Below are 27,947 nucleotides of genomic sequence, written 5' to 3' on the forward strand. Positions count from 1 at the left end.
TTGAAACTATGCCAATGTGGCGTGGCGTCACAGAAAGCCTCCTCCCTATGTTCAGTCTGTTTAGACTGATTTGTGACTGTGTGATGTAACAAATAGATTTACACAGACATTTACTTTGTAAGCATTGTTTAATGTTTTTGTTGCCAAGCATTGAGGGAAAAAGCAACTCTACCTAGACGGCTTGTCATCATCAATATTTATCATTATTATGGCCTACCTATAGTTTTTGTTTAGTTTTTATATTTTGTTATTTTCATCAGTGGGCTGCCTCACTAATGCTGTCATTGACAAAACAATCAAATCGATTGCAATGTGAGGCTTTGGAATCATGACTGAAATATTTACATACACTGACTGGCAGATGTGGTTCACAGTAGCCTACACAATACAAAAAAAAAACCCGAAATGTAACACAAAATATGAATAGGCTATACATTACTGATAACAAAAATATAATAGAACGAGATTTAAATAAAATATGATGCTGCTGCTCAGTCAGACGCAGTTCAGAGCTGTCACAGATAGGTGGCCTCGCCTCGCTCTGTGTGGTCACGCGCAGCCGCCGTACATGGTGTGAACTGACGGATCAGGTAAGCGCTGTTAATTCAGCCTGTCTGCGACGCAACAACAGGTGAATGAATGACCGCGACGGAGGCTGTACTCATTTATCGCCACAACATCAAGGAAATAAAGATGTGATGTGGAATATTTTAGTCGGAATTGTCTGGCTGTAAAGTTGGGACGCGTCGCAGACACTTGTCCGAGTTACTGCAGGTAAATAAATATCAGCTGTTGACTTGACGCTCACTGACCGATAGTCTCTTTTAATGAGCTGGGAAAATAAACAGCTTTACTGTGCGGTTTAATAGACTGTTACACTCTCGTTTCATTTTCAGTGTTTGTTTTCCTGAATTAACCTTCGATAGGTCTTACTACTATATGTTAAAAGTCGGCAAGTTTGTCGACTGCAATTATCGTTACCCATCGTATTATAACGTGTTTATTATAAGGAGATATTATTTCAGTTCATTTATTTTAGGTTATATATACTAGGCTACATATATCTTAGGCCTATATGTAATTTTAAAATGTAGGCTATAGGCTATTTAAAATATAATACTGTAGTATTCAAAAGTCAAATCCAATAGATTACATTTTTGTCATTATTTGCCCAACCTCCTGTCAATCCAAACTGGTATGCTGTTCTTTCTTCCATGATATTTTAGCCATTCTTATTATCACTAAAGTAAACAATGATTGGGTTTGTCAACCTCTAAAATGACTAAATATGACACTTGTTATGTCCCTTGAAGCCATACAATAGCTTTTATAACAACAGACTGAAATTTAGTTTGTTATTCGCTGTTATTCTGAATTAGATGACTTGGAATATAGCACACTAGTCATATGAACAAACTTTATGACACTTATGATGGTCTTGCATCCTTTTGGAGTCTTGAGTGACCAGCACTAATGTTCAAATTCTTTCTTTTTGTGTTCCACAGTTTGAAATGTCATGAGTCATGACACAATAATGACACATGTTTTGGAGGGGAATCATTTAAGTGTTTAACTGCATCATTAAATCAGGGTATGCAATGTCATTTCAAACAAATCAAAACTGAAGAGCTTTTTCAAAAGCAACAGCTGTTGACACAAGTAAAAAATAACAAGTTTACTGTTAGTCCACTCCACCCTTTAAACCTAATTTATCATTTATCATCGTTTTGTTATTTTCTCAATTAATTACCATTAAAACCATGTATCCTGTGTATGATGACCTCATCTGTCTGGCGTAAACATTATCTCAGGCCTTTACCTCCCCAGAGGGATCTTTGTTCCTACATGTAAACTGATTCTTACCTAGCAACCCTTCTGCTTGTTTTCATCTTGTTGGGGTGGCAAAGAAGCTTCACTACACTACACTTTACTTCAGTCTTTTAAGGCTATAACGGGTCTCTGCTCCTGAAATAGGCCTAGGTGTATTCTCTGGTGCTTCCTGAAAAACATGTATTCCCCATCTGGACATATCACACATACAGTGCTGTTTTGTTTGTGCAGTTACTTTGAACTCTTTTCCCATCAGAGAATGCCTTTTTATTATGAAGCTTTTTCTTTCTTTGCTGCCAAAGGAGATTGTGAATTAAGGTCAGTTTCTGATATTCTATCCTGTGTTTTATGTAATTTTACCTGTGACCCTCATATGCTTGTTTAGTAGTTGCTTGTGTAGAGTTTGTCTACACATTTTTTCAGACCATTTTCTGGCTGACAAATCACATTTGATATTTCGTAGCAGTGTTGATTTATTTACAGTGTACATATTAACAGTGATGTCTGTGTACATTTATGTAGCCGAAGTAAGTGTAGCAGCCTTTTTGTGCTGAACTATAAAATATGGTGTGGAAATACACTATAAAATTATTTCTTTTGACCTTCTGACTTGATGAAAGTTGTAAAAAGTTGTGATGGGCACACAAACAGCTTTTTAATCAGTAAATCTGACTCAATTCAGTCTGTACAGTGGCTACACTTTGGGTTTTGATCTGTGTAGATTAATCATTTGCATGTACACCATTTGGATACTTCAAAAGTTAAGGGTTGGGAAGTTTTTTTTTTATATTTTTGAAACAAGTTTCTCATACTCACTGTCTATACAGAAAAAAATACTGTAAAAAATAATTGAATAGTAATAATAATAATAGTAATTTACAATACAGTAAAAAAAGTACTATTGTGAAATATTATTACAATTTAAAATTATTGTTTTCTATTTGAATATATTTAAAAATCTAACTTATTCCTGTGATGGCAAAGCTGAATTTTCAGTATAATTACTCCAGTCTTCAGTGTCAGACATGATCCTTCAAAAATCATTCTAATATGCTTTTCTAATTATTATCAGTGTTAAAACGGCTTAATATTTTTGTGGAAACTGTGATGCAGGTTTTCATGATTTTTTGATTAATAGAACGTTTAAAAGAACAGCATTTATTTGAAATGAAAAAACCTTTTGTATTTTATTTTAATGCATTCTTGCTGAATAAAAGTATTAATTTCTTTTTTTTTTTTAAAAACATCTTTTGAACAGCAGTGTAAATGTGACCCTTTTCCTCATGTCAGAAAGTTTGAACTATTTGCCAATTTCCCCCCTTTAAATCATTTCCATCATTTTAGTAGGAAAGTTATAATGCATTTCTGCATATGAAAAGGTCCTTAGAATCATACTCAATTTTCACAGTAAATGCACATTAATACCAAATACATATTTTCCTCTTCAGGTACTGAGGTCAGACATGTTGTCAGGGGAGGAAATCATATGCAGCACCCAGCAGGTCATCGCAGGGCTGGAAGCTTTGCGTGGAGAGAACCGCACGCTGCTGGACAGCCTGCAGGACACGCTTCAGAGCCAGAAGTCCAGCGAGAGCGGCAGCCTGGAGCAGGAGAAGACCGGCATCATTTTAGAGTCTCTGGAGAGGATTGAGCTGGGCTTAGGAGAGGCACAAGTGAGCGACGCAGTCGTCTTCATTCATCTGTCACACTAAGTGCATTTCCACTCACCCTTAGCTGTCTGTTTCCCGCTCATCCAGGTAATGATGGCGCTGTCAGCACACCTGGGCTCCTTGGAGGCAGAGAAGCAGAAGTTGCGTGCTCAGGTGCGGAGGTTGTGCCAGGAGAACCAGTGGCTGAGGGATGAGCTGGCCCGGGCTCAGCTGCAGCTACAGGAGCGGGAACAGGAAGTGGTTACTTTAGAGGAGCAGAACAGACACCTGCAGTTCATGAGCAGCATCCGCAAGTACGACCACGAAGAGCCGCCACTGGTAAGGGTTCATCTTCAAAACATTCATACAGTTAATATTAGGTTCTTAGGCTAAACATTTTGTTCTAGACTAGCTTTGTGGTTCTATTGTTGTGTGCTCATGTTTCCTGATAATAATTAAACAAACGTTAAGTGCAAATTAAACGTAAAGTGTAATTTACACCTCATCTCAAGTTGTATTTAATAGCACTTTCTTTGGTGGAAATTACTTTTTTAAATATTAATAAAATGGCAGTCTCCTTTGTCTTGTTAAGCATTTTATGCATCTCAAATACACACAATTAAATAATATTTCCACACTTCTTGAATAATTTGACAATTACAGATTGATTGGTAATGATAATAACAATATTCTTCTCACAAGTAATATTTATCGTTATTTTTATTTATTTTATTCACACATTACATCTCATATTTCATCTTAGGTATGTTTTTTTAATTTATGTTGGGAATTAACCAGTACACAGCAGTGGGACAGTCGAAAGTGATATAAATTATATTTATTTGTATAGTTATGTTCACTTGTTGGGGGGATTATCATAGTTTTAAACATGTAATGTAATTGATATGTTCATGAGGGATTTTCATATTTTATCAAAAGTCTGGGACAAGGGTTTGGGACAATGCTAAAACAAATAATATCCATATAAAAAGGCATTTGAAAAGTAGCAAAAAATAAATGCATGGTATGACAAAACAAAGTCAGTTTGACCTTGCTATAACAAAAAGAAAAATTTGAAATCTATTAGTTTTTGTAAAAATCGACCCCTGGGACATAAAAGTACCCAAATTTAAAGAAACGCGTAACTTTTTGACGAAGACCTCCATATAGGCAAATATTGTTTCTGTATTTCTACTGTAATTATGACAGCTACTTTTTTCAGACTTTTTTGTTAACAAAAACTGAGGAGTATTGATATATCAAATTGATTAACCATGATTATTTTTTTAGATTTTAAGAACTGTATGTTCTTCAATAAGAAAAAATAAATATGATTGCATTGTTCAACTTTTGAAAATCTAGTGTACATAACAGCACTTATTTATATACCTTTAAATATCTTGTCTAAATAAAATGTTTATTTTTACCATAATAATAAGCATATACATTTGATGGCTCAATAAATAGATTAAAATCAAATTGTATAATCCAGTATCTCAACTAGGAGCCTCAAGATTACTTAAATGGTTAAAATTAAAAAAAGTTTTATTCATTTTTTGGTAAGTATTTTATAACTTTATAAGTGTGATTTCTAGACCTGGAAAAGTGATTTTAAGAACTGCATGTTCTTCAATAAGAACAAATAAGACAAAGAAATATGGTTGTATATTACATCTTGCTTTTATTTGTTTGTTTTTTAGCATTTTAATTGAGATTAGAGTTTGATTTTAACATTTTAATAATAATTTATTATTTGAAAGTGATTTTGGAAGTGTGCTGAAGCCCCCTTGTGGGCCCTGATACCATGGTTGAGAACCACTGGTCTAAAGGCTTTCCGAAATATATCACGACATGTTCATGCTGTTTGTTTGTTACAGGAGGATAAAGATGCTTCTTCAGGGAAGGAATCCCTTGATGATCTCTTTCCTACTGAAGAAGAGGAGCAATCACACAGTACATCATCCCTTACAGACCACAGCTGTTCCTTTACACATTGAGTTTTTGCCATGTCAGCTGTTAGGTTAGAGTAAGCTAGGTTTAGTGTGGTGTTTGATTTCAAGCACAGTTAGGACAGTTTAGTAGAACCTCACATTAAATTTAAACTTCTGAAAGATCGCCCTTTTTAATTTCGATAAGGGTAGAGAAATGTCACAAGATGGATTTGAACTCATGATCGATCTATTGGAGCATGTCCACATGCGTCTCAGCGCAGCTCTTGTATTTGCAGTGTCTCGGCCACACAGTAGTGCCGCCGCCGCTGCCCAGCAGGGAGGATATGAGATCCCTGCCCGACTGCGAACGCTCCACAACCTGGTGATCCAGTACGCCTCTCAGGGCCGCTACGAGGTGGCCGTGCCACTCTGCAAGCAAGCTCTGGAGGACCTGGAGAAATCCTCGGGCCACAGCCACCCAGATGTTGCTACCATGCTCAATATCCTGGCTTTAGTGTACAGGTCAGTTATATGGAACATCAAATAATTATAATTTACAGAATCAATATTTAGTTGTATTTAAATGATAAGCTTATGAAATAATAATTATTAATATGTTGCTTTAAAGGGATCAGAACAAATACAAGGAAGCGGCCAATCTCCTGAATGATGCATTGGCCATCCGCGAGAAGACGCTAGGCATGGACCATCCTGCAGTATGTACTGTTTGATTTCTTTAGGAAGTCAAAAAATTCTTATATCCCTTTCCTTGAATTTTTGTGTTTGTGTTTGCAGGTGGCAGCTACTCTGAATAATCTGGCCGTGTTGTATGGAAAAAGGGGGAAGTACAAAGAGGCGGAGCCACTATGTAAAAGGGCTCTGGAAATCAGAGAAAAGGTACATAATAGAAGAATGGTAATCCCACCTGTCAGATCATATCCACTTACACTACCGTTCAAAAGTTAAGGGACAGTAAGATTTCTTTTTGAAAGAAAAGTTTGTACAATTTTTTTGTCTTTGAAGAACCAGGATTCCTATCTTGAAAATATCCTTTATCTTTATCCAGTGAATCAAGAACAACTGGAAAAGTCATGGGGCCTTTAAATATTGTTGTGGACATTGGGGGGCCTTGGAGTCAGAAAGGTTGAGAACCACTGGTCTAGTCTAAATCTCTTGTCTATATTTGTCTGTTGACAGGTGCTTGGGATGGATCACCCCGATGTAGCCAAGCAGCTGAATAACTTAGCCCTCCTATGCCAGAATCAGGGCAAATACCAGGAGGTGGAGCAATACTATGAACGTGCCCTGCACATTTACCAGAGCCAGCTGGGTCCTGACGATGCCAATGTGGCCAAAACGAAGAACAACCTGGTGAGGATTGGAAATGAGTTATTTAATAACAATAGCAGTATTATATAATGCGTGTTAAATAACATACCGTTCATGTGCTCCTCAGGCCTCCTGCTACCTCAAGCAGGGTAAATACAGGCAAGCTGAGGCTCTTTATAAAGAGATTCTGACTCGTGCTCATGAGAAGGAGTTCGGCTCAGTGGAGGGTAAAATTAATTTTACATCTGCCTCCAGAGAATTATCTACGCACCGTAGTTTGGCCTATTAAACATACCTGTCCAATAGTAAATTAATATTTTCACATCTATAAAGGGGACGGACGACCTGTTTGGATACATACAGAGGAGGGATGCTCTAGACAGGTATGTTTCCAGGCCAAATATATGTTTTATAAGGAGAAATAGCTTTTTCTTTGACATTTTCCTCTGTGTGTGTGTACTGTAGGATGGTCTAGGAAGTCTAAAGCGCAGCGGATCATTTACCAAGCTCCGGGAATCCATAAGACGAAGCAGCGAAAAACTTGTTCGGAAGCTGAAAGGAGTCGGAACACAAGAAACGACCCCTCGAGCTGCTGGGTAATGATATTCTGCTTTTTGTTCAATTCTCATCACTTTTTATGTAGAACAGAGCCGCATTTTTGTAACTACTACTCTATTCTTAAAAAGGATGAAGAGAGCCAATTCTCTCAATGTGCTTAATGTGGGTCTTAAAGAGAATCAAGAGGCTGCTATGGTAAGTGCTGAGTCTTTGCTTTCAAATTTTCTCAAGTATTTAAAAATATTTCACATATAATCCTCATATAGTTTTCTCATACTTTTGGTTTGGGATTTGAACAGACCCCTAACCATAAATGTTCAACTGGTCTTCCACCGGTTGTGGTTTGGACATGTATGATACCTCAAATCTTGTTTAGGAGAGGTGCGCTAATGCATTTAAAAGTTTTTTTTAATCCAGTCTTCCAGTGTCACATGATCCTTCAGAAATCATTCAAAATGTTGATTTGGTGCTCCAAAAACATTTCTTATTATTATTATCAATGTTGAAAACAGTTTTTCAGGGTTCTTTGATGAATAGAAAGTTCAAAAGAACAGCATTTATTCATAGAAATCTTTTGTAAATGTTTGTACTGTCACTTTTGATCAATTTACTGTCCTTGCTGAATGAAAGTATTTTCTTTTTAAAAAAAATGAGTGACCACAAAGTTTTGATTGATGAATGGAGGGTATAATTTCACAGGAATTCGATCGAGATTGATTAACAGATGATTAAAGCCTAGTTTTGTCTTTTCAGAAGCCCAAGAGGCTGACAGACACACGGGGTCTGAGTTCCAGCACGCAGAGTTTAGCCCGCCGCTCGTCTCTGGGTGGAGACAGCTAACCTTCAGCCACACACCAGGACACCCTGAAGAGATGTCAACATCTGAATGGTCTGTAATAACTGCAGAGATCGTATTTGATAATAATATGTGAAATAGTATGTGACAATGAATGCAGTCTGTCAAAGTGCTCCTGGGAAAAGGAAGCACACTTTGGCTTTACAAAAAGAAGCAGCTTTTTTTTACTTTGTTGAAATCAGTTTGATCTCTGTCGTTGTTTTTTAAAGTCAGTTGCATTATAAAAAGTCACAGTGAATTTTAACTTATTGCATTCCAAAGCTAAGACCAGATTGAGGTTTTCCTAGTAATACTATCCAATATTAATACATACTCATTCCTATGATTACTATAATTTTACCACAACCTTCAGCAGGATGCAGTTTTTTTGTTGCTTGGCAAAATTTTGCGGGCAAAATACAGTCATTTCAATAGGAATCCACATGATGGGGAGTTTTGAGCGAACTTTTCCTCAAGTTGGACGTGCAATTTTGTCACATTGACCAACTTTCTGCCTGGTTTGAAAGTAACTTCTGTGTGAGCTGTGGTTCATGCATCATACACTATAGACAATTAATTTTTGCCCTTGAAATTTCTCCAAAATTTTGCTATTGTGACAGCACCTTAACTCTATTTAGAATAGTGTAGTATTATGTGAAATACATTCCATGTTCTCACACCATCATGCAGTAAAATTATAGTATTGGAATTGAACAATTTCAATTGCACACAAATCTTAAAATCGGATCTAAATGCACTTAAAATTCCTAATTAAAGCTACATGTTACATTCCAAAATAAATTAAATGCATTGCTGAGGTAATGTCAAAAAATTGTGGTTGGTACTTGTGCCTATAAAATTAGGGACTTTTTATTTTTCAATTTCAAGCACATATTGTATGTATAAATATATATGAGTCGATATATGCTATACTATTGTTTTAGTTTTAGCACTCATCACTATAGGAAGGATTTTACAAGAGCAGAACTTCAGGGTACAAGAGTAATTTACAGTATATAACTTGAATCTAGTTTAGTGGAAGTAGTTATCGAGAGGTAAAGGCATTTGGACCTATAATTCAATGAGTTGTTACATAATCTAAACAGTTGTACATGCTACATGGTTGAATGTTACATATGCGCATATGAGCTTAGAAAGTATATTTATGTACACAATGTTGCTGATGAACCAAATAAAATTGTTCTACCTCTGTCTTAATCAAAATGTGTGTACCGTGTGATAAATAGGTGAATGACAGCTGATATGGCCCGAATCAATAGCTGGGGCCTCATTTATAAAATGTTGTGTAGAAACCCAACCTACATTTGATCCAAGATCATTTCTCAAATGTGTGTACGTGTGATTCAGGGAACAAACGTACGCACAAAAAAGTATGCCTCTCTTCCAGATGTGAAATTTATAAATCACAAATTATCTTGAAATTGTGTGCAGCTCTGCCTTGTGGACGGCACCTAATTCACCATCCAAATCCTTTACTTGAGAATGGCGAGCGGCAAGAATTGCTTCGATTTCCAAACACCTGAGGTTCTCCGACTCTCTTCCATAAGGAAAAGCGCATACGTCTTCTTAGAACCTGGCGTGGCAAATATGAATGTTGCCGTGGATTTTAGCATACACACACTAAGTTCAAATCTGTGCACACACACGTTTTAGAAATGATGCCCCTGGTGTCTTCCAGTAGTCTCCCCCTAACTGTGGTGATCTACAGTTGTTATTCAGTGTGCGTTTTTGCCCTCTACAGCTGCTTCTGAGACAGCATGTTGCACTTCAAACAGTACAGAACGACACTGGTTAAAGAACAGCATTTATTAATGCTTCTGGGATTGTTGTAGAAAACACTTAAAAAAATACATATATACACATTTTCTCAATTTTGTTCCTTTCCGCTGTAAGAGACCTCAGGCTTGATGCGCAATCTGAGCAATTTTCTGGAGCATATCCTCAGACTGCAATTGTTCCAGGGTCAGCAGAGACAAACCCAACTGATCCTCCTGCCACACAAAGATTCTTATGAGAATTATGCACCTCACAAAACATCGTTACGCTCTCACTTTTTGCATACACGCGATTTCAGTTGCTTCTAAATTTAGAAAGAATATAAGTTCAAACTTACTGAATGAAACCCACTAAACATGACAGGTTTCAATCATTGAATCGATGATTTGACCTTACCTGTCTGAAGGGCTGTGCCATCTGTCGCAGAAAGTGTTTGGCTAACTGCACCGTCTCATCAATGGTCAGATTTAGGCTTCCATCTGTGAGGTGTTCCTGGATCCAGCGGGGCAGCTTTCCTCGCTTATCTGCTCGTGCGTAACGCTGAGGGAAAAATCACAATTAAACGACAAAGAAAAGTTTGCATGCTACTTTCCCACCAGTTTACTTACTTTATCTGCAAAGATCATCAGGCCATAGTCCGTTTTGCCTCGGATGACCCTACCCACACACTGAGCCGCATGCCGCATCGCATCAAACGTCAGGAAGTCATTTTCCCGGATTTGAAACTGCTCTCTGAGGTATTCCAACCGTGCCTGATTCAAGCAAACAGGTCAGGGTTTTTATTAGTTACAGACAGTATTAGAAATCATGATCTAGGAGCTCTACATACCTTGAGGATTCGGCTCTGAGTGTAAACATACGGCACTCCAAACATGATAACGGCACGACCAAAGTGATGAACTGGGGGTTAAAAGGAAAAACTGATCAACAAAAAGGTTTAACTTAATTTTATTAAACAATTTGCGGATTAAAAACAAACAGCTAAACTGATCAAGGGACTAGTATCCACCAAAGTCAATCCCCTCGGACACTTTCCCTCTTGCCACGGAGAGCAGAATTGCTCCTCTGCCGTTCTCACAGGCCTGAAAGTGAAAGATAACAAAAGTGATTACATTATTACAGGACACTTAAAATAAAGTCAACATTACATAAGACGATTAAGGGAAATAGGATTAGGGAGCATTAAAAACCCAATGATTATTGACCTCCTGATACTTCTCCAGGGCCATGCTAGTCTCGGCTGCATCCTGGGTCTCTATGAAAATGAGCTTGTTCCTTTGGATGTTCTCAAGGATTCCCTACAAATCCAGCAAGTTGATTAGTTATGATTATAATAATAGCACTTTAAATGATCGGAGAAGGAATCAAGTTGCTTCTTTATACCTGTTCATACCAGGAGGCCACAATGTTTTCCATGTAAATGTAACTTGTGAAGAATGCCACAATTCCATCAGGGACAATGGCGGACATTTCCAGCAGCAAGTTTCCATAGTTCCGGATCACAGCTATGGGACGTAGTAAATAAAATGGTTCTCTTTCAACAGCACTCCAAAATAAAGCCAATTTCACAAACAAAATTCACAAAACAACTTACCAAAATCTTCTCTGGTCTCAAACTTGGAGGTCATCGCTACCTGATCATTCCCTCGACCCACAATCTGAAAAAATTGGAAAAACAAAATTGTCTAGATAAAAAATTATAATAGAGCTTAATGCAGTGGTTCTCAACTAGAGTGCCAGAGGATGACTTATAAGTATTTAAGTAAATAAAGAATTATTATTAATATATTAAAACAATTAAACTGTAATATAAAATTGTCAAAAACACAAATACAAGTAGCAAACTATTGTTAGCTTCTGGAATCAAGAAATTAATTGTGGTTAATCAATTTAATATTTTGTCATAATTACAGCAGAAATACTGCTGTCTTTGACATCCGTCTCGTATATCTTCCTTCAAAACTTTCAATTAAATATACAAATATTTGCACAATTGCACTAACAGTTTGGTGGCATTGCCAAAGTCATAACTCACAAGAGGGCACAGGCAGGTTCGTGCCAGTGTCATGGTGAAGGAAGCCACAGTTACTGGGCGGAAATCAAGGATGCGTGGGTAGATGTCCAGCGGAGAGAGCGTCTAATTCGGAGAGAGAATTAAAAATGATCTTAAATCCAAAAGTTGCTAACCCAGAATAGTGAAGTTTCTAAAATAAATAACTTCAGAAGATAATAACGGATGATGTAGAAGTGTAGGCTACTGAGGTTTGATGACAAGTGACACTTTGCCTGCACACTTTAAGGTGAAAGTGAAGTGTGTCTTACACAGATGCCATGAGTGTTACAGTGGGATTATAATGAAGAGATCAGTGGGGAGGGTGTGTGTAATCTAATATTCATGCAAAGATAGCGGCATGTGGATTGAGGAGCACAGCTTACCCCGGATGTGATGATAACTGACTGAAAACGCCCAAACACTGGCTTTATGGCGATAGAGGGGTCCATACAACTGCAGAGAAAGGAAAAGTTAATGATAATGCTAATAAACTGAAATGAATAGACATTTAATAGAAATGACAAATTGCAGAATGAATGCACCTGAAGTGAAGAACAGGATTCGCTATTGTTGGCGTTTTATCTTCAAAGGGTTCAATGATGATGGTGAAGCCTAAAAGAGAATGATTACTACTCATAAGAACTCACTTTTGAAGGAAATCATTAGTAGAGCAGCTTTCTGTTGGCCGCTGCGCTGTTTCCTTGTGACTAACCTAAACGCTGCAAAATCTGCTAAATGTTCTGCCCTCACGCTAAATTCCTGATCACATGGATTCCAATTGGAGAGACTGGATTTCCATGTAAAGTTGCAGAACAAGACTGCACCATCATGGTGGCAGGATGAGGCTTTCTTACCTTTGCTGTAGGTGCTGACAAGTGTGGCAAAGTGTGAGATCAGGGTAATGGCTGAGAAGTCAGCGATGTCTGCAATCTCCAGCGTCCTCAGCAGTGAGCGCAGCCTCTCTGCACAAAATCTGGAAGTGGATTAAATATACATTTAGGCTGGGGTGAATATGTGGCTTCATTACTTAATAATGACCATCAGTTCTATTTCCAGTACGGGGTGGCAGAAGAAACTGACTGTTTCTTTTTCTCACCTCAGGGGTTTGCGGTCAATGCAGACCTTCTCGAAGATGTCTTTGAGGAACTGAGGAGCACTCTCCTGCACCACATGGTGGATCCGCAAACGTGCCTTCAGGTACTCGAGGAAGCGCTTCATAAAGCCTACAAAGTGCTCTGCAGTGCGGATGCTGCCAGGAACAGCCTCTGTAGTGAGAGTCGCATGTGTCAAACATATCTGGACACTGAAGCCACACTTAAAAATGTATCAAATCAAAATATGTCATTTAAAAAAATATAGCAATTTGAAGCAAAACATTTCACCAAAGAAGTCGCAAATGATTGGATAGATATTGTATTTTTTTTGTTCAAAATCAAGACAAAAAGTATCTAACTAAAAATATGGGACCAGTTGGTTAAAAGTCATCATCAAAATATGACGTTTGTTCGCAGATGCAAATTGGTTTGAGATATTGTATCTAATTCAATGACAGGCATCTTTTTAAGTGTGGCTTAAATGTCCAAATACTTTGTGGGTCATTGTAGATGATAAAAACTGACCTTGGAGGATTTCATCAGGCAAAACTGGATTGGACAGATAGATGTCAGTCTCTCGGGCAACATTTGCTTCTTTAAGACCCTCAACTAATCTCCTGTATTCTTCTCGAAGTTTGGCAGCATCTGTTTCCTTAATTCTTTAAAAGAACAAGCAGAATGCAGGAAATTAAAAACAATACCATTGTAAGTAGTAAAAAAGACACTCGTTAATTCACTCTCGCATTATTTTGTCACACTTGCTAATGGTGTTTTGCAGGGTTTCCACATTAGTCTGGCAGCGATCCAGCGTCCTCCTGGTAATGTTGACGCTCATGGAGTCAATACACACATTATCTAGAGGGAACAATATCAGGTTAAATAACCATGATCTTTCTGCATGATATGGATGACAGTGACAAGCACTGCAATTTGCTACTCACCGATGTTGTGAGCCTCGTCGAACACGACTACAGATTTCTTTGCGAGCTCTTTTGAGACCACGTCTGCAATTTTTGGATCTAGTAAGTAATGGTAGCTATACACTACTATGTTTGCGTGAAGAATCTGAATGAAGAAACATATGAAAGCAACAATCGTCAATTGCATGCATAAAAAAACATCATACTAAATCTAGCAAAGTACTCACAGCGTAACGTGCCAGGAAGTACGGACACCAGCCCTTTCTACGCCCAAAGTCCTTCAGATCATCCAAGTTATATATACCAGGGGGAATGGGCACTTGTCTGCCAACTGAATCAAATTCCTGCATACAGCAATTCAATTTTTATAGAGTTATTTTAATAGTGTTATTTAAATTTTTTACTTTGATTACAAGATAAAAAAAAACTTTTCATTTAATTTAAATTTAAAGTAATTAAAGACTATACAGTTTAAATTACAATTTGAAAAAAATATATGTTTAAATATTAATAGTAAAATTATAATAATAATACATATTGATCATTTCAAAACATTAAAAATATATATTTTTTAAATTTTAAATAAAAAAAATATGTAACATTTTATTTACATGGACTTATTTATTTCATACACTAGAATACAATAAAATATACTGTAATTCCCTGCATACAGGGACAGACCAAAAACTGAGTGACTCATATGACACAAACTGTGGCAGGATTGTAAAGTAAAAAATAAATAAATAATAAGGCCAAATGCTACAGCATATACTTGAGAAATGCTTCATACCTCATAGAACTGGCAGACAGGTTGACTCGGGTTACTGTGATGCTGCGCTCGAATATACGATGCTGTCAGACTGTGACACTTTCCATCTACTTCTTTTCCAAAACGCAGAGAGCTCACCTGTAATCACACATTCACTTCCACTTAATGAGTTCACCTGCACACAAATTTTGCTGAAGCTCATTTAGCAGCCTCTACCTCAGGATGAATGCACAGGTTTTTCCGTGAAGAAAGTGCCAGTGCGAGGAAGTCGTTTTTTGCTCCTGTTTGCTTTGTATAATAGTCCATTAGTTTCCTTAGCTCTTCCACAACCTGGCAGGAGAAGAGAGGATGCAGAAAAGTAATTAAAATAGGATGAGTTTTTAAGCAATGGGTTATAAACATGTATGTAATAAATTGAATACCTTTTCTATCTCTGGCACAGTGCGAGAGCAGTAGACAAGCTTGGTGACTTCTAAAGGGTAAGCCTGCAAGAGGTGAAATTGAAAATATAAATGAAGATATGTGCAGAGTTATCAAACTGTCATTACAGTGAAGTTTCCGATTGTATATCACAGTCATTCAGAAATCACTCGCCTTCTGGTAAGCAACTATAAGGGAAAGAAGAGAAATAGTTTTTCCTGTTCCTGAGGGCATCTCGAGAACTCCATGGCCCTTGCACACATAATAGAAGAGAGAAACAATTATAGATAGACAAATACACATATTATAAATATCTACGTTTTTTAAATGACTTTTAACTTTCACGAAGTCATTTAAACACCTCTGTTGTGAGACAAATGTAAAATTAACAAATTTGCCATGTAGTCTCTCAATTAATACAAGATTACAAAAAAAAATTAGTTAATAATAATTCGAAAAGAAATATTTCTGTATAAAGTAAAAGAAAAAGCAGTTTAAATGTTTTATCTTTTAGATTTTTATTTTACATTAAGTGTAGCACGTAACATTGCATGAAATAATATATAAGACGAAATTGGCTCAATGGATGAATGGATTATAATATACCTTTGCATCCAGCGTCCTCTTTAGCTCAAGCATGTACGAGTATTGTTCGGGATAAATGTAGTCATACGGAAAATAGACTAATAACCCGTCGATATTCAGCCTAAAGGGATGAAAGTGAAATTAAGGGCAGAAAACTTCTGGTAAATAAACACTGGGTTTGGAGATTTGCAGCAATGCTACTAACGTTAGTCCATATATTAATTTGATGGTTTTACTCACTTCATGATAGCTGGTAGCTTTACAGCACTATAATACTTCTTGTGGTCAGTTTTCTTTATGTTCACACAATAATATATCTATATATAACTGGTATGCGTATATTACACAAATGACTACTATCGAGTTATACGGGCGTTCCTAGGAGCACGAAAAGCTGTCGCAATTAAAACGCGTAAGGTATTTTGCTTCTGTGATTGGTTGTTAGCTTGAAAACCCTCCCACAGACTCTCATCTCATTGGATGATACGCATGTCAATTAAACTTTTTGGCGGAAGTACATTTAGAACCATGGGGTTAGACCTAAATAATCAAAAAAGAGTCCGGAATAAACTTTCACTAGAAAAATAATATTCTGCCCGACTAGTTGTACTTTACTAGCATCAATTATTTTAAAGAGTTTAGTGAAAATAAAAATAATAATAATAATTTAATAAATAAATGTATTATAATAAATACAAAATAGAATAAATATTTGTTTCATTAAATAATTAATATTTTGACCATGGATGATATAATAAACATTAATACAAGAATAAATACACGAAAAATTAAAAGAAAGAAAGAAAGAAAGAAAGAAAGAACGTTTTTTTAAACACCAGAGGCATATATTTATAATATATATTTTATTTACACGAACATTTTTATTTAATATATTACAATGCAATACAATATGCTTTATACATTATACCCCAACAAAGATAAACCTTTACAAAGTGATTTCCTTTGTACTCATAGGCAGGGAAAAGAAGTATTTTAGATCACAGGCTAGACAGAATACAATGTTTTATCTGCATAATATGTTTACTCTGGAAGTAAATCAAACATGCATTTTGGGCCATTCCTTGATAATATGCTCCTAATTTGGCTAAAAATGATACCTTCCTCAAAACTGAATGAAACTTTTTGGACATTTTCAAGAAAAATGTACTATAGCCAAACTCCCAATTTCATTCCCTGCTAAACATAGCTTAATAAGCAACAGCAAATATAAAAAATGAACAAATTGTAAGTGCTTGAATTTTTAACATCTCCAGATAGGTCAGAATGACCAAAACCCAGGAAAACACCGCTCTTGTAATGTTATCTATTAACACTGTTGTGTAATGACCCGATCACCTTATGGAAATGAATTGATTGATTGATCATTCTATTTTTAAAAATGACAGCATCGCAGAGTTTTCATAATTATTGCCTATTTGTGATAATTACACGTGGTTAAAAATGTGCCATAACTCTGCAGCATATGTGGCACAACCAGCTATTGCTCTTTAATCCCAATTCTTTAATTGTCCTCTGAAACAGGCATAATAAGATGGCATGGGTGAGCTGACACTTATATCATAGTATCTGAAGTGAATCCCCTCATATCTCATGTCTCTCCTCCACAGTCTTATAACGGTCCATGATGCTAAGAACATCATCCAAAATGGAGGGTCCCAGGTCCAGGTCCAAACCCATTAGGGACTCTGAGCGTGACATACTGGGTGAGATAGCCGGAGACTCACAGTGTTCGCTCCGCAGGTCCTCATTACTGAGCCCTGCATCAGAGTCCAGACTCAAGCCTCGTTTTGGATCCAGCGGACCACAGCCTTCCGACATGGAGTCGTCCGAGGAAGCCTCGGATAAGGAGCCCGTGGAAGGCACCAGGTGTGGCAGGACTGGGATCGAGGCGGAGAGAGTGAGGTCACGGCAGGGATCCCTGCACTTCCCAATCCCTTCCTCACACACAGACATGGAGCGCTGCTGCTGTGGATTGTGATGGTGTTTCTGCTGCTGATGAACAGGAGTCGACTGCTCGTCTAAATGCAAACGGGGGGGTTTAGGAGGAGGCTGCACTGGCGCGATAAACACCGGCATGGAGATTGTGGTTTTGAGGAGAGAGTTGTGATGATAATTATGACTGCGATGGTAAGTGTGGCTCTTGCTGTTCACATCGCAGATCTCATCCATTCTTCTGTCCATGCTGTGAAAACGAGAGCTGGGCGGTTGATTGAGGGCAGGAAGCATGTCAAGTTTGCCTTGTAAGAATCCCACATCGCCAAACATGTCCCCCTCTCCCTCAGGCCCGACATGAGCACTGTGACGCACATCACCCAGCGGCGGGCTTATCATGTCGCCTGAAAGCACGTCCCGTATTTTTAACTTCTTCCCTCGCTTTGGTGTAGATGTCTTTAAGTATATGGGTGTCTTGGCTGGCATTCTGTTTCCCAGTATTCGGTGTGAAGCGTCTGTATTAGTAGCAGAAATGAAGAGGAGCCTAGTCCTCAGTCTGATATTAGCTCTTTCATACGTTTTGATTGGTCGGTCACCTTTATTTCACTTTTAAAACCCAAAATGGCAACTGGAACGACGTCCTTTATGTCTTATGTAAACTCTTCAGCAACCTCCTGGAATTTATCATCACAACAGCAGATCTGAGGAACAAAAAAAGGAGAAGAAAGATTTACAACCTGTGAAAGTCAAGAATTAAAAATACAAATACACACACACAGAGAGAGAGAGAAGCACATTTATTTATTGTGCAATTTGAACAAAAAAGAAAACAACTGTTTTTCTTCTCCCCTGAGCGATGATTTATATTTTTTCTCTCTAGTCTTTGCAGCTACTTACCTATAAATTACAAACCCTCAGAAATGTCACTACTTCACAAACGTGTTGCAGGGATTTGTTGGATTTTTTGTTCGCTAAAATAGCGAATACATTGTGTGCATGCATGCCTTTATGGGTATATTTTTGACTGCCCCAGAACATTATTGGCAGTAGAGAACGAGATTAGAAATCCCTAGTTTTTATTCCCCTTTGAACTCTAGATATTACTGTAAATTACATCCTCACTGACATATACTATTGTATTCAACATTTAAATGTAGTGTGAGATTGCATAACCTTTGGAAATCACTTAATACAACAGACTAATAGCACAGTATTATTATTTACTTGGAGTAAGTATAAATATACTCTCTCTCTCTGTGTGTGTGTGTGTGTGTGTGTGTGTGTGTGTGTGTGTGTGTGTGTGTGTGTGTGTGTGTGTGTGTGTGTGTGTGTGTGTGTGTGTGTGTGTGTGTGTGTGTGTGTGTATAAGGGAAAATACAGAATCAAACTGGTTATTTTTGCTAGCAGACTTAAGTTAATTACGCCATTGCTGGCACTGCGAGCATTAAACCAAGCACATTTCTGTTATGGTTTCTCTATGAGAGCCATATGTTTTTACCATTTAGACTGTTCACAGCTTGTTGCTGAGATTTACTGGTGTGTGATGCAACTGTGAAAACATGTTTGTTAAAAGAAAGACAAAAATATATATTGAATGTTTAAAAGCTGTGTGTTCTGTCAATGGTGAGAAGAAGCATCACCTAATGTACATCTCTTTTATGACATCTGTCCTCGTGACCTTCAGAAAATCACTTGGACCAGTTACACTAACTCACTCCTATTATGTAATGTCTAAACACTGTTACTAAACACTGTCCTTGAGATCAGTCAATTCCCGGATTTCCCTAGTAAACCATATGGTGTCATTGCTTTGACATAGCTGAGACTTCAGTCCACACCCACCATGGTGTTTAGAGAATGGCGGGGTTGGTTATTTATCAGGGTTTTTATATATATATATATATATATATATAGCTAAATGAGCAGGGATGTGGATGACTAAAACCTTGTTTAAGTATTATAATTAAGGCATTTTACAGTCACCAAGACCCTGATTTGTGCAATGAAAAAGCCAGTTTTAGATATAGGCCTACTGAAATTTTCCTTAAACACACTGTAAACAGTGTATTAATCACTACTGTGTAATAATATGTACATCCATTACACTTACAATAATGTCTGTCATGTCTACTTGAGTTTTGAGAGTTTTCAGTTCGGTTATTGTCATCAGAAATTAAATAAAAAATTTCCTTAAACATTTAAGGAAGCAAACTTTTCAGTGTTAATGAGTTTATATAGATAGGCCTATATAGTAGCCTACAAATGAAATGGCAATGTATCAGATTCAACCAAGTAATCATAACCTGACACATCTTGACACTGTAAATCTCAGCACTGACGTAGAGTTTAACAAGTTGATATTCAATATTCAAAACTTCATGTTAAAGTAACTGTACTTGCCTTTGATAATGCGTTGAAACCCTCGTTTGTTCTAGTACTGGTAGGTTATTCCGGGGTGTTAGTGGATAAGCTGCTCTCTGTGCGCGTTCTCGGTAGGGTTGCTATAAACCTCTTAAGTTCGCTGAAGCTGAAGCTGAGAGAGTGACGAGCTGCAGAAGGGCAGGGACGGGACGGGGGCGTGCGCTCATCATGCTCGTGAATGATGACATTTTTGGCAGGAGGAGGAGGCCTAAAGTGAGGGTTTGCACCGCTGTAGGGTGAATATCTGTTCAAAGTTGAGGAAGTTTTGTCATTTAAAGCTGACCGTTTCCTCAGTCAGTTATTTATTTGAAATTAAAGGGACAGTTCACTCGTAAAAGCTTCAAAACGATTTTAAACCTCTTTTTTTTTCAATGGTATGCACAAAACATATTATTGTCCACGCTGCTCTTTTACATACAGTGAAAGTAAATGGTTACCAGGGAGCCCTTACAAAAAAGAAATATAGGCTACTTCAAGTTATGAAGTATTTAAGTAATGTTCAAGCATAGACAGTAAAAGAAAGTGTCCAAATATATTTTTAAGTATACTACATTATGTAGTAAGTATACTACTGTCATGTACTAGTAGTAAACTTGTAAGTGTACTATTTTAATACCGCTTGGGACTAAATGGCCCACTTTTAGTATATACAAGTTTATGTGTACTATAAGTGTAACAGTAGTAAACTTTAAGTGCACAACAAGTTCATAGTAGTTGTACAACTAGTTGTACTGTAAGTGAACTTATGGGTATAGCCTACTAGTAGTTTACTATTTTAATACACATAGCAAATTTTTAGTTTATGAAAGTACACTTCGAATTATACTCTCAGTAAACTACTAGTTAGTAGTTTTATACTACAAGTTTTCTTTAAGTGATATCATACTTGTAGTATACTAATTATTTTTGCTCTTTTAGTGTACTCTCAGTAAACTAGTTTAGTTTTATACTGCAAGTATACTTGCAAGTTTTCTTTTAGTGTACTATCAGTAAACTACTAGTTTAGTAGTTTTATACTTCAGGTTTTCTTTAAGTGAACTTAACATTATACTTATAGTTTACTATTTATATATTATTTTTGCACTTGCAGTAGGCCTATAGGCCTACTACTATGTTCAAATGTTATTTTTATACTTGAAAAATACTTAACCCTACTTTAATTTTAAAAACATTTTATTAGCTTCATGCATCCTTTTTTATCAACACTTGAATGTTGGTAAGTTTCATAAAGAAAGGCACCATTTTAAACAAAAAAGTTGAGAAAATCTCATTTTTGCCTTGATCAGATTCAGAACGATGATCAAAACACAGATGGAGTAGATCGAGTCCAACACCCCCAAAGCTTCACAGTCGTTTTCTCTTCATGTATTACGCTTCATTTCATTTGGAAACATTAAGCAGTTTTGATTTTCACACTGTTTAATGTTTGATGATCACGTTATTTTACATTTGAGTGAGCAACCTTCTATGACTTGTTTCTGCTTTTTCTTCTCCTGTGTTTTGATCCGGACTCGGAGATTCTGTACTAGAAGATGTGTCATAGCGCCCCCTACCGTATAAAAGTGAAAACATGGATAGCTGGAAAATTCAGTCAACGGTGGGGAAAGAGTAAAGTAGAATTAAAGTAAATTCCTATGTACACTACCAGTGGACTAGCCTAAGCCTACACAAAAATTCAGATACGCAGAATTATAAACATATCTGTTTTATATCAATATCTTAATCAATATTTTCAAACAATGTAAGTTTCATAAGACTATGTAAAAAAAAAGTATATTTAATAAGCTACTTTAATAGGAGTTAACACAACTACAAGACACGTATACTTTAAATACTTAATTATACATTTAAGTATATCTCGATCAAAAGTTTGAGTAAAAGTACAGGTCAAATATAGCCTACTTGGACTTTTCTCTCAGTATAAGTCAAGTACACTTAAATATTGTTTGCATTGAAGAACTAAAGTCAGATGGGTACGGAATGACATGCCAATGAGTAATGACACAAGTTTCATGGTGAACTGTTCCTCTACCTTCAGGCCACTCAGCATAGCAAATGCTTAGCAATGTTTTTTTCCCTTGCTGATGTGGCATTGACTCATGGGATAGACAAGCCCTACCCTGTAGATTTCATAAATAGTAAAAAACAAAGCAAGACAGGTTGCATAAGCAAAGAAACAATGTTGTAATATCCCTTTACTGGTAACACGATAGGTAAAAAGTTACTTCTAACCTTTTTCAAAAATAATTCTTGAACAAATTAATATACATGGAAATAGTAAAATAATCAAGAAAAGGTTTATATATTTTAATTGACAAGCAATAAATGTTTGTCAAAGACTTAAAGTTCAATACAATATAAAAATGGTTTTGCAAATAACCACAAAAACACTTGTGGCTTTAACTGGTTTTGTGTATTTTTAAGTTAAAAAGCCGACTGTATATTATTTAATGTTAAATCAATCTGGCTACAATACATTATACAAGTTTAAATAACTTTTAGGAATCAGGTCTTATAAAACGTTAACTCTATACTTTAACCATTCTCATTATCATTTTGGACATTTTTTTAAAATGGCATAATTGTGTGTGTCATGTTTCCAAAAAGAAATCAGATGAATCAATTAGGAGTGTTTTTAGCTTGAAACAGTGATGAATTTCTGACTGACGAATGTGACTGACTGCCAGATCATTATCTTCGTTTGAAGATTTAAAAAAAGGCAGGGCACCTTAAAATATGCTGAAAACAGCAAAGAGAACCTACTTTTATTAAATAGATTTTCTCCAAATTAGAAACATTTGTTTGACACAGTCTACGTAGTTTTATAGGACGATGGGCCAAGTTGATCTCAGACTACAAATATGCATACAAGGCCCTCTCAAACCATCCTTTAAAACAGGTCTCTGTTTTATGGCTCTGTGGGTTTAAGCTCCAGTTAATGTTAAAATCAACGACTACCTCTGGAATTATTATCAGACTTCCAACATTCACAGAACTGACATTTATAACTTTAACACACATTCACCACCGCATTCTAACCCGTTTTGAATATAATAGTTTCAGTATAGCCTATTCAAAGTGTTGGAATAAGTCTTCAAAGAGCTATTCCTGTAAATTTCAACATCTTTTCACCTTATGTATCATAGTGTAGTGTTGTAGAATATTCCATAGTGTCTCATTATCTGTGTGAAAATGTTCCTTAGACTATGATTCAGTGACCTAGAAATTCCCCTTTCTCCTCTGACAGACCAAACTGTAATGGCATAAATACTTCTGTGATGTTTTGTGAAACTGGGGAGTCTTCAATAAGGTCACATAAATTCGTTACAACAACCAATTATCAGACTACTGCAGAAACCATGTGAGGATTAAGACCGTCCTCCTCCACATATTCCTTGGAAGGTCTAATGTCTGTTCTGGTTGAATTAATCAGCACTTGAGGGTTCAGTTACTGGTCAGCTCTGACGCAGAGGGCCAGGATGAACCCACGGGTCAAGAACCCCCTTCTGCGGGGCCCTTGCAAGTCGTCAATCCATCAAAGATGTTACTGTGTATATTGCATGAATGGGCAGTAAATGGGGAATGCTGAATGAGGGACCGATTTTGCAGGACAATTGACTAGCTAAGTGACCTTACTAGTGGGAATTCTGGGAATTTCGAGATATGACATGTGGTTTGCATTAGTGCTCTGAGTGTTTTCACAGTGTTCAGCACACAGGCCTGTCAGAAGGCACACTGGGAGGATGACACACTAAGCTGAGATGGAAAAAGAGCTGTAATTCCACTATGAAATCACACTCAACAATTGTGTCTTTTATTGATGTCTGGTATACTGATGTCTGGATATGCTTATTAGACTTTTTATTATATAATAATGCTTATTTTGTTCTATCTATAGAATAAATGACATAACATTGTTATGTTGTACACTAAAAAACTATCGTGATTTTAACAGTAAAAGACTATGGTAAAATGCTACGGTGAAAAAATTGTTAATTGGTTAACAGAATGTTTCCGTATTATATGGTGAATAACTATAGATCTAGCCGTACATTTAATAAAATGTAATTTTACTGTAAAATACCATTAAATGTACCGTTTTTGGAAGTAAAGAAGAACAAGTCATTGTATAATTTACAGTGAAAAAACGTAAATCGACACGTGCGTGACTGCGTGACACTTGAAAATACACTTGAAATAACCATTTCTTCTTTTTTTTAATCAGTTATTACATCTAATGTTAAATTAATGTTTATTGCATTTTTTTATGGCATGTGTGTTACCATGTTTAGTGTTTGTGTGAATGAAAATAAGCACCTTCTATAAATTAGTATTAACCTTTTCAGCTTGGAGAAGTTGCTTGTGATGAGCTTTAATTCATCATGTGACTTTCTCATCACCACCAAGTTAATTAAAAAAATATATATTTTTTTTTTTTAACCGTAAATTTAGCATAATATGTTTTAGTAAATAGAGTAGATGGAGCTTGATAAAGCCTATTAATCACTGAACCGACAGATTTAACTGGAGTTCGAAAGGTGGAAGAATTATTTTAAAAGCCTGCGTGCCATAAACACAAATGGACAGAATTTAACCCCTTTTTTTTTTTTCACACTACATGATTCCATTCATGGCCTATTTAGTCTCTGTTCCTCACAAGGACATATTGCTGCCAGTGTGGGCAGTGAATACAAAATAATATAAGATAACAATACAAAGTCAAGGGCTTAAATAAAACAAAGAGTGACGAATAAAATTTTTATTTTTAGCCGAGTCTGAAATAGCTTAACACTTCAGTTTCATTGACATGTCACAAAAATTGGTGTGATTTACTACAGCAATCTAATGGGAGCAGACCTGGGAAAAGGCACAGCTCAGCAGGAAAAGAAATAAACAGACTGTATATGACCCATTTAGTGCAGATAGTTCCCAGAGGACAGAGGGGCTGCTGTGGGAACTCAGTAGACTATGTTTGAATTCACCGCAGTAATTATCATTAAACATCTCTTTCACACACAGTCACAAACGTAATGCATGTAAAGTTGAAACTGAAAGTTGCTTACTTGGTATAAAAGTATATGCATGAATTGCTTTGTTATTCAAGATGCCTTAGAAATAAAATTCATACAATGACTAATGGTGCGTTCACGTGCTGTGGTAATTATGGTAAATACCAAAAGCCGACGTGGAAAATGCACATGAACACCCCCTCATGTGGTATTTCCACTGGGCAGCTCGTAGAATATTTTGATGCACGAGTTGCCAAGATGAGATAACCTTTGACCTTTTCAAAATGGCGGAGAGCAACGCGAGAGTCGTGAATGGTAAAAATATGTACTATTCATGATCTAGAAAATATACAGCATATTATTACCGTTTGAGTTTTGATAAATCATTTTCTTGCTGTAGCAGATTACTTAAGCAATCTAAAATAGCTAAATAACAGGTCTGGATCTCCATCTTTTTACCACACTACGACAACAAAAGCACTTGAACGCAACACACTGGTAAACGCCAGTTCACAAGTGGAAAATATCATATTTTCCATAGCACGTGAACGCACCATTAAAGCTGCAGTCTGTAGCTTTTTGGGGGTTAAAAATGATCCAAAATACACATTTGAGAAAATACATAACCAGCCAGTGTTCAAAACTAACTGCTTGCCTTAGCTTGATTCAAAACGGTAAGCTTGTAATAATGTTTTTAATTCCAGTGGTACTGGTGGATTTCCGCGGGAGATTCGAGCATGTCTTTGCGTCATTACGTCAGATCTGTACACATAAAGAAGGAGTCTCGGCTAGGTGCGTTCAAGTCCTCCTGGGGAAGTTCGTACGTACGAGGTGGGAAGTCATGTTTACGACGACAGTGCGTTCAAGTCACTTTTGTCGGAGGAAGATGGCGGAGTACTTTCTCTTAATTAATTACATAAAAATACAGTAAGGTTCTTAAACTGTTGTTCTAGAAAATGAAGAACAAAGAAATGTGCATCGGACGTACTTTGTTTTTTATGTTTTTAATTAATTTATGAAGCCACTGCCAACTTTATCGTTACATGTTGCACTGTTATATTATGATGCCATCATATTCTGTGCAGGCAATTCGCTTAACTGCGCTGTAAATAAGAAAACCTTGACGATATATCACTGCATAATATTTAAGTATTGTGGTATTCCGCCATGTTTCTCAGTGACACGCCCACAACTCGGAAAGATCGGGGCTATTAGAGAAAATCCCGAACTCCCCACTGGTATTTACGACATTGTGGTGGCGTTCAAGTGCGTTCAACTCGTAAATACGATCTATACGAGATGACTTGAACGCACCATATGAGTGTGAGGATGCTGGATGTGGAGATTTAGCCTTTTCTCACAGCACTTGATATAATTAAACTTATCAATTTGATGGCGGATCCAGAAAGGTTCAAACGACGATCACCAGTGACAACTAGAGATTCACCCGCTGTAAAATGCAAAAGACTTCGTTCGGACTTCGGAGTGGCTACAGAAAAAAAGAGACTGCAACAGGTGTTGTGCCGAATTTCGACTCCCTGCCAGAATCTGACTCCCCCTCGCGTGCACGCGCAATGACGTCACCACACTAGTCGCCGAATTTCGACTCCCTGCCAGAATCTAACTCCCCCTCGCTTGCACGCGCAATGACGTCGGTGCGACTGTTTTATTTTTCGTCTGTTTGTGTTTCTTAAAGTTTGGTGTCTTTTTTTTTTTTACAGGTGTTTATTAATAAATATAATAATTATCAGTGTTTTCCAGAAAGCGTTGCAAAAACCGATCACTGGCATACAGGATGTTTAAGTGCACTATACTTACCAAGTCAAATATGAAATGTTAATATTTAACATTTATTCCCATTTCCCATTGTGCACTGTTTACTACTATAGACAGTCCAATAATACCATGTGCAATAAGTTCTACTTTATTCTGCACATAGATTATTCTATACTCTGCCAGTAGGCCTACATTTTATTTAAATCCAACCCCAGAATTATTTTCGTGTCCAAAGCACAGGTGTAAGCAAATTATATAAATCATACTTCCCTAATTGTTCAGGTTTGCAAAGTCAAAGACACATGAAACTCATGCTGGTTACACCTCTTACTATGGATGGTAAAATAATTTCTGTGTTTTACATTTGATATTGTATTGTGATAGGCACTTTTAGTTAATTCTGGCTGATATTTGCCAGTATAACTGGGTGGCTAGACATTTACCTACAACTTTAAATGTATTTTGATGGTGCACACTTTCTGTTTTCAGGATGATTAACTGCATTTCGGTGATAAAAAAAAAAAACAGAAATACATGTAAAAACGCCTATAACTGTGAAGTCATTCAGGAATGTTTTTATTATTATTTGCTCAATGAAAATGTCATTTCATTGCCTTCACCGTTGGTTCCCTTTTATGTACATGTGTCACAGTAAAATAATAATTTTTATTGTATGTGCAAAATTGTTGTCTTTTGAATTGTGGTCTCCAATGAGCTGATCAAAAACGCATAAGTTCGAGAATAATAACTTAAATAGAATTACAAACTAAACAATAAAAAAAAAGAGAAACTACTACAACACTTGAAAATAAATACATTTATTTCATACAAGCTGGACACAAGTAGTTGGTAACTTCCATCGATGTTTTTGCGCAGTCACAGTGACCGAGGGCACACATCACAGCCAATCTTAGGGACAAAGTGAATATTAGTATGCACCACAGTTATCTTTTTACATCCATTATGATGAAAAAATAAATATGGTGTACTTAAAGACTACTCTTTTCAACAACAAAAA

At 36.7% G+C, this 27,947-nt stretch overlaps 3 protein-coding genes across 4 annotated transcripts; 1 reads left to right on the forward strand and 2 right to left on the reverse strand.

The window, feature by feature from the left end:
- Positions 1 to 554: 554 nt before the first annotated feature.
- On the forward strand, positions 555 to 8,520 carry klc3 (kinesin light chain 3). Of its 2 annotated transcripts, XM_056263405.1 has the most exons (14): positions 555 to 774; positions 2,133 to 2,148; positions 3,279 to 3,503; positions 3,588 to 3,818; positions 5,357 to 5,432; positions 5,707 to 5,932; positions 6,039 to 6,126; positions 6,206 to 6,307; positions 6,608 to 6,781; positions 6,867 to 6,966; positions 7,073 to 7,122; positions 7,205 to 7,335; positions 7,426 to 7,492; positions 8,051 to 8,520. In XM_056263405.1, the coding sequence occupies exons 3-14, from the start codon at positions 3,294 to 3,296 to the stop codon at positions 8,135 to 8,137; spliced, it is 1,542 nt and encodes a 513-aa protein (XP_056119380.1). In that variant the 5' UTR covers positions 555 to 774; positions 2,133 to 2,148; positions 3,279 to 3,293; the 3' UTR covers positions 8,138 to 8,520. The 2 variants fall into 2 exon arrangements, with proteins under 2 accessions (XP_056119380.1, XP_056119381.1); XM_056263406.1 differs by lacking the exon at positions 2,133 to 2,148.
- A 1,529-nt stretch (positions 8,521 to 10,049) lies between these two features.
- Positions 10,050 to 16,178, reverse strand: ercc2 (excision repair cross-complementation group 2). Its single transcript, XM_056263404.1, has 23 exons — positions 16,011 to 16,178; positions 15,792 to 15,891; positions 15,360 to 15,437; positions 15,188 to 15,250; positions 14,982 to 15,095; positions 14,787 to 14,903; positions 14,224 to 14,340; positions 14,018 to 14,141; positions 13,835 to 13,931; positions 13,602 to 13,735; positions 13,079 to 13,247; positions 12,837 to 12,955; positions 12,525 to 12,594; positions 12,366 to 12,435; positions 11,965 to 12,066; positions 11,524 to 11,587; positions 11,313 to 11,434; positions 11,135 to 11,227; positions 10,939 to 11,011; positions 10,759 to 10,829; positions 10,538 to 10,681; positions 10,326 to 10,469; positions 10,050 to 10,144 (listed from the first exon to the last, which is right to left on the reverse strand). Exons 1-23 carry the CDS (start codon positions 16,013 to 16,015, stop codon positions 10,052 to 10,054), a joined length of 2,283 nt encoding a protein of 760 aa, XP_056119379.1. The 5' UTR covers positions 16,016 to 16,178; the 3' UTR covers positions 10,050 to 10,051.
- Positions 16,179 to 16,614: 436 nt separating this feature from the next.
- zgc:154093 (uncharacterized protein LOC777623 homolog) lies at positions 16,615 to 18,446 on the reverse strand. The gene has a single exon (XM_056263407.1). It carries the CDS (start codon positions 18,207 to 18,209, stop codon positions 17,373 to 17,375), a length of 837 nt encoding a protein of 278 aa, XP_056119382.1. The 5' UTR covers positions 18,210 to 18,446; the 3' UTR covers positions 16,615 to 17,372.
- Between the last annotated feature and the right edge of the window lie 9,501 nt (positions 18,447 to 27,947).

This window comes from Rhinichthys klamathensis, unplaced genomic scaffold (assembly GCF_029890125.1).
Source record: "Rhinichthys klamathensis goyatoka isolate OS25496 unplaced genomic scaffold, OSU_Roscu_1.1 h1tg000206l_1, whole genome shotgun sequence".
Taxonomy (NCBI): domain Eukaryota; kingdom Metazoa; phylum Chordata; class Actinopteri; order Cypriniformes; family Leuciscidae; genus Rhinichthys; species Rhinichthys klamathensis.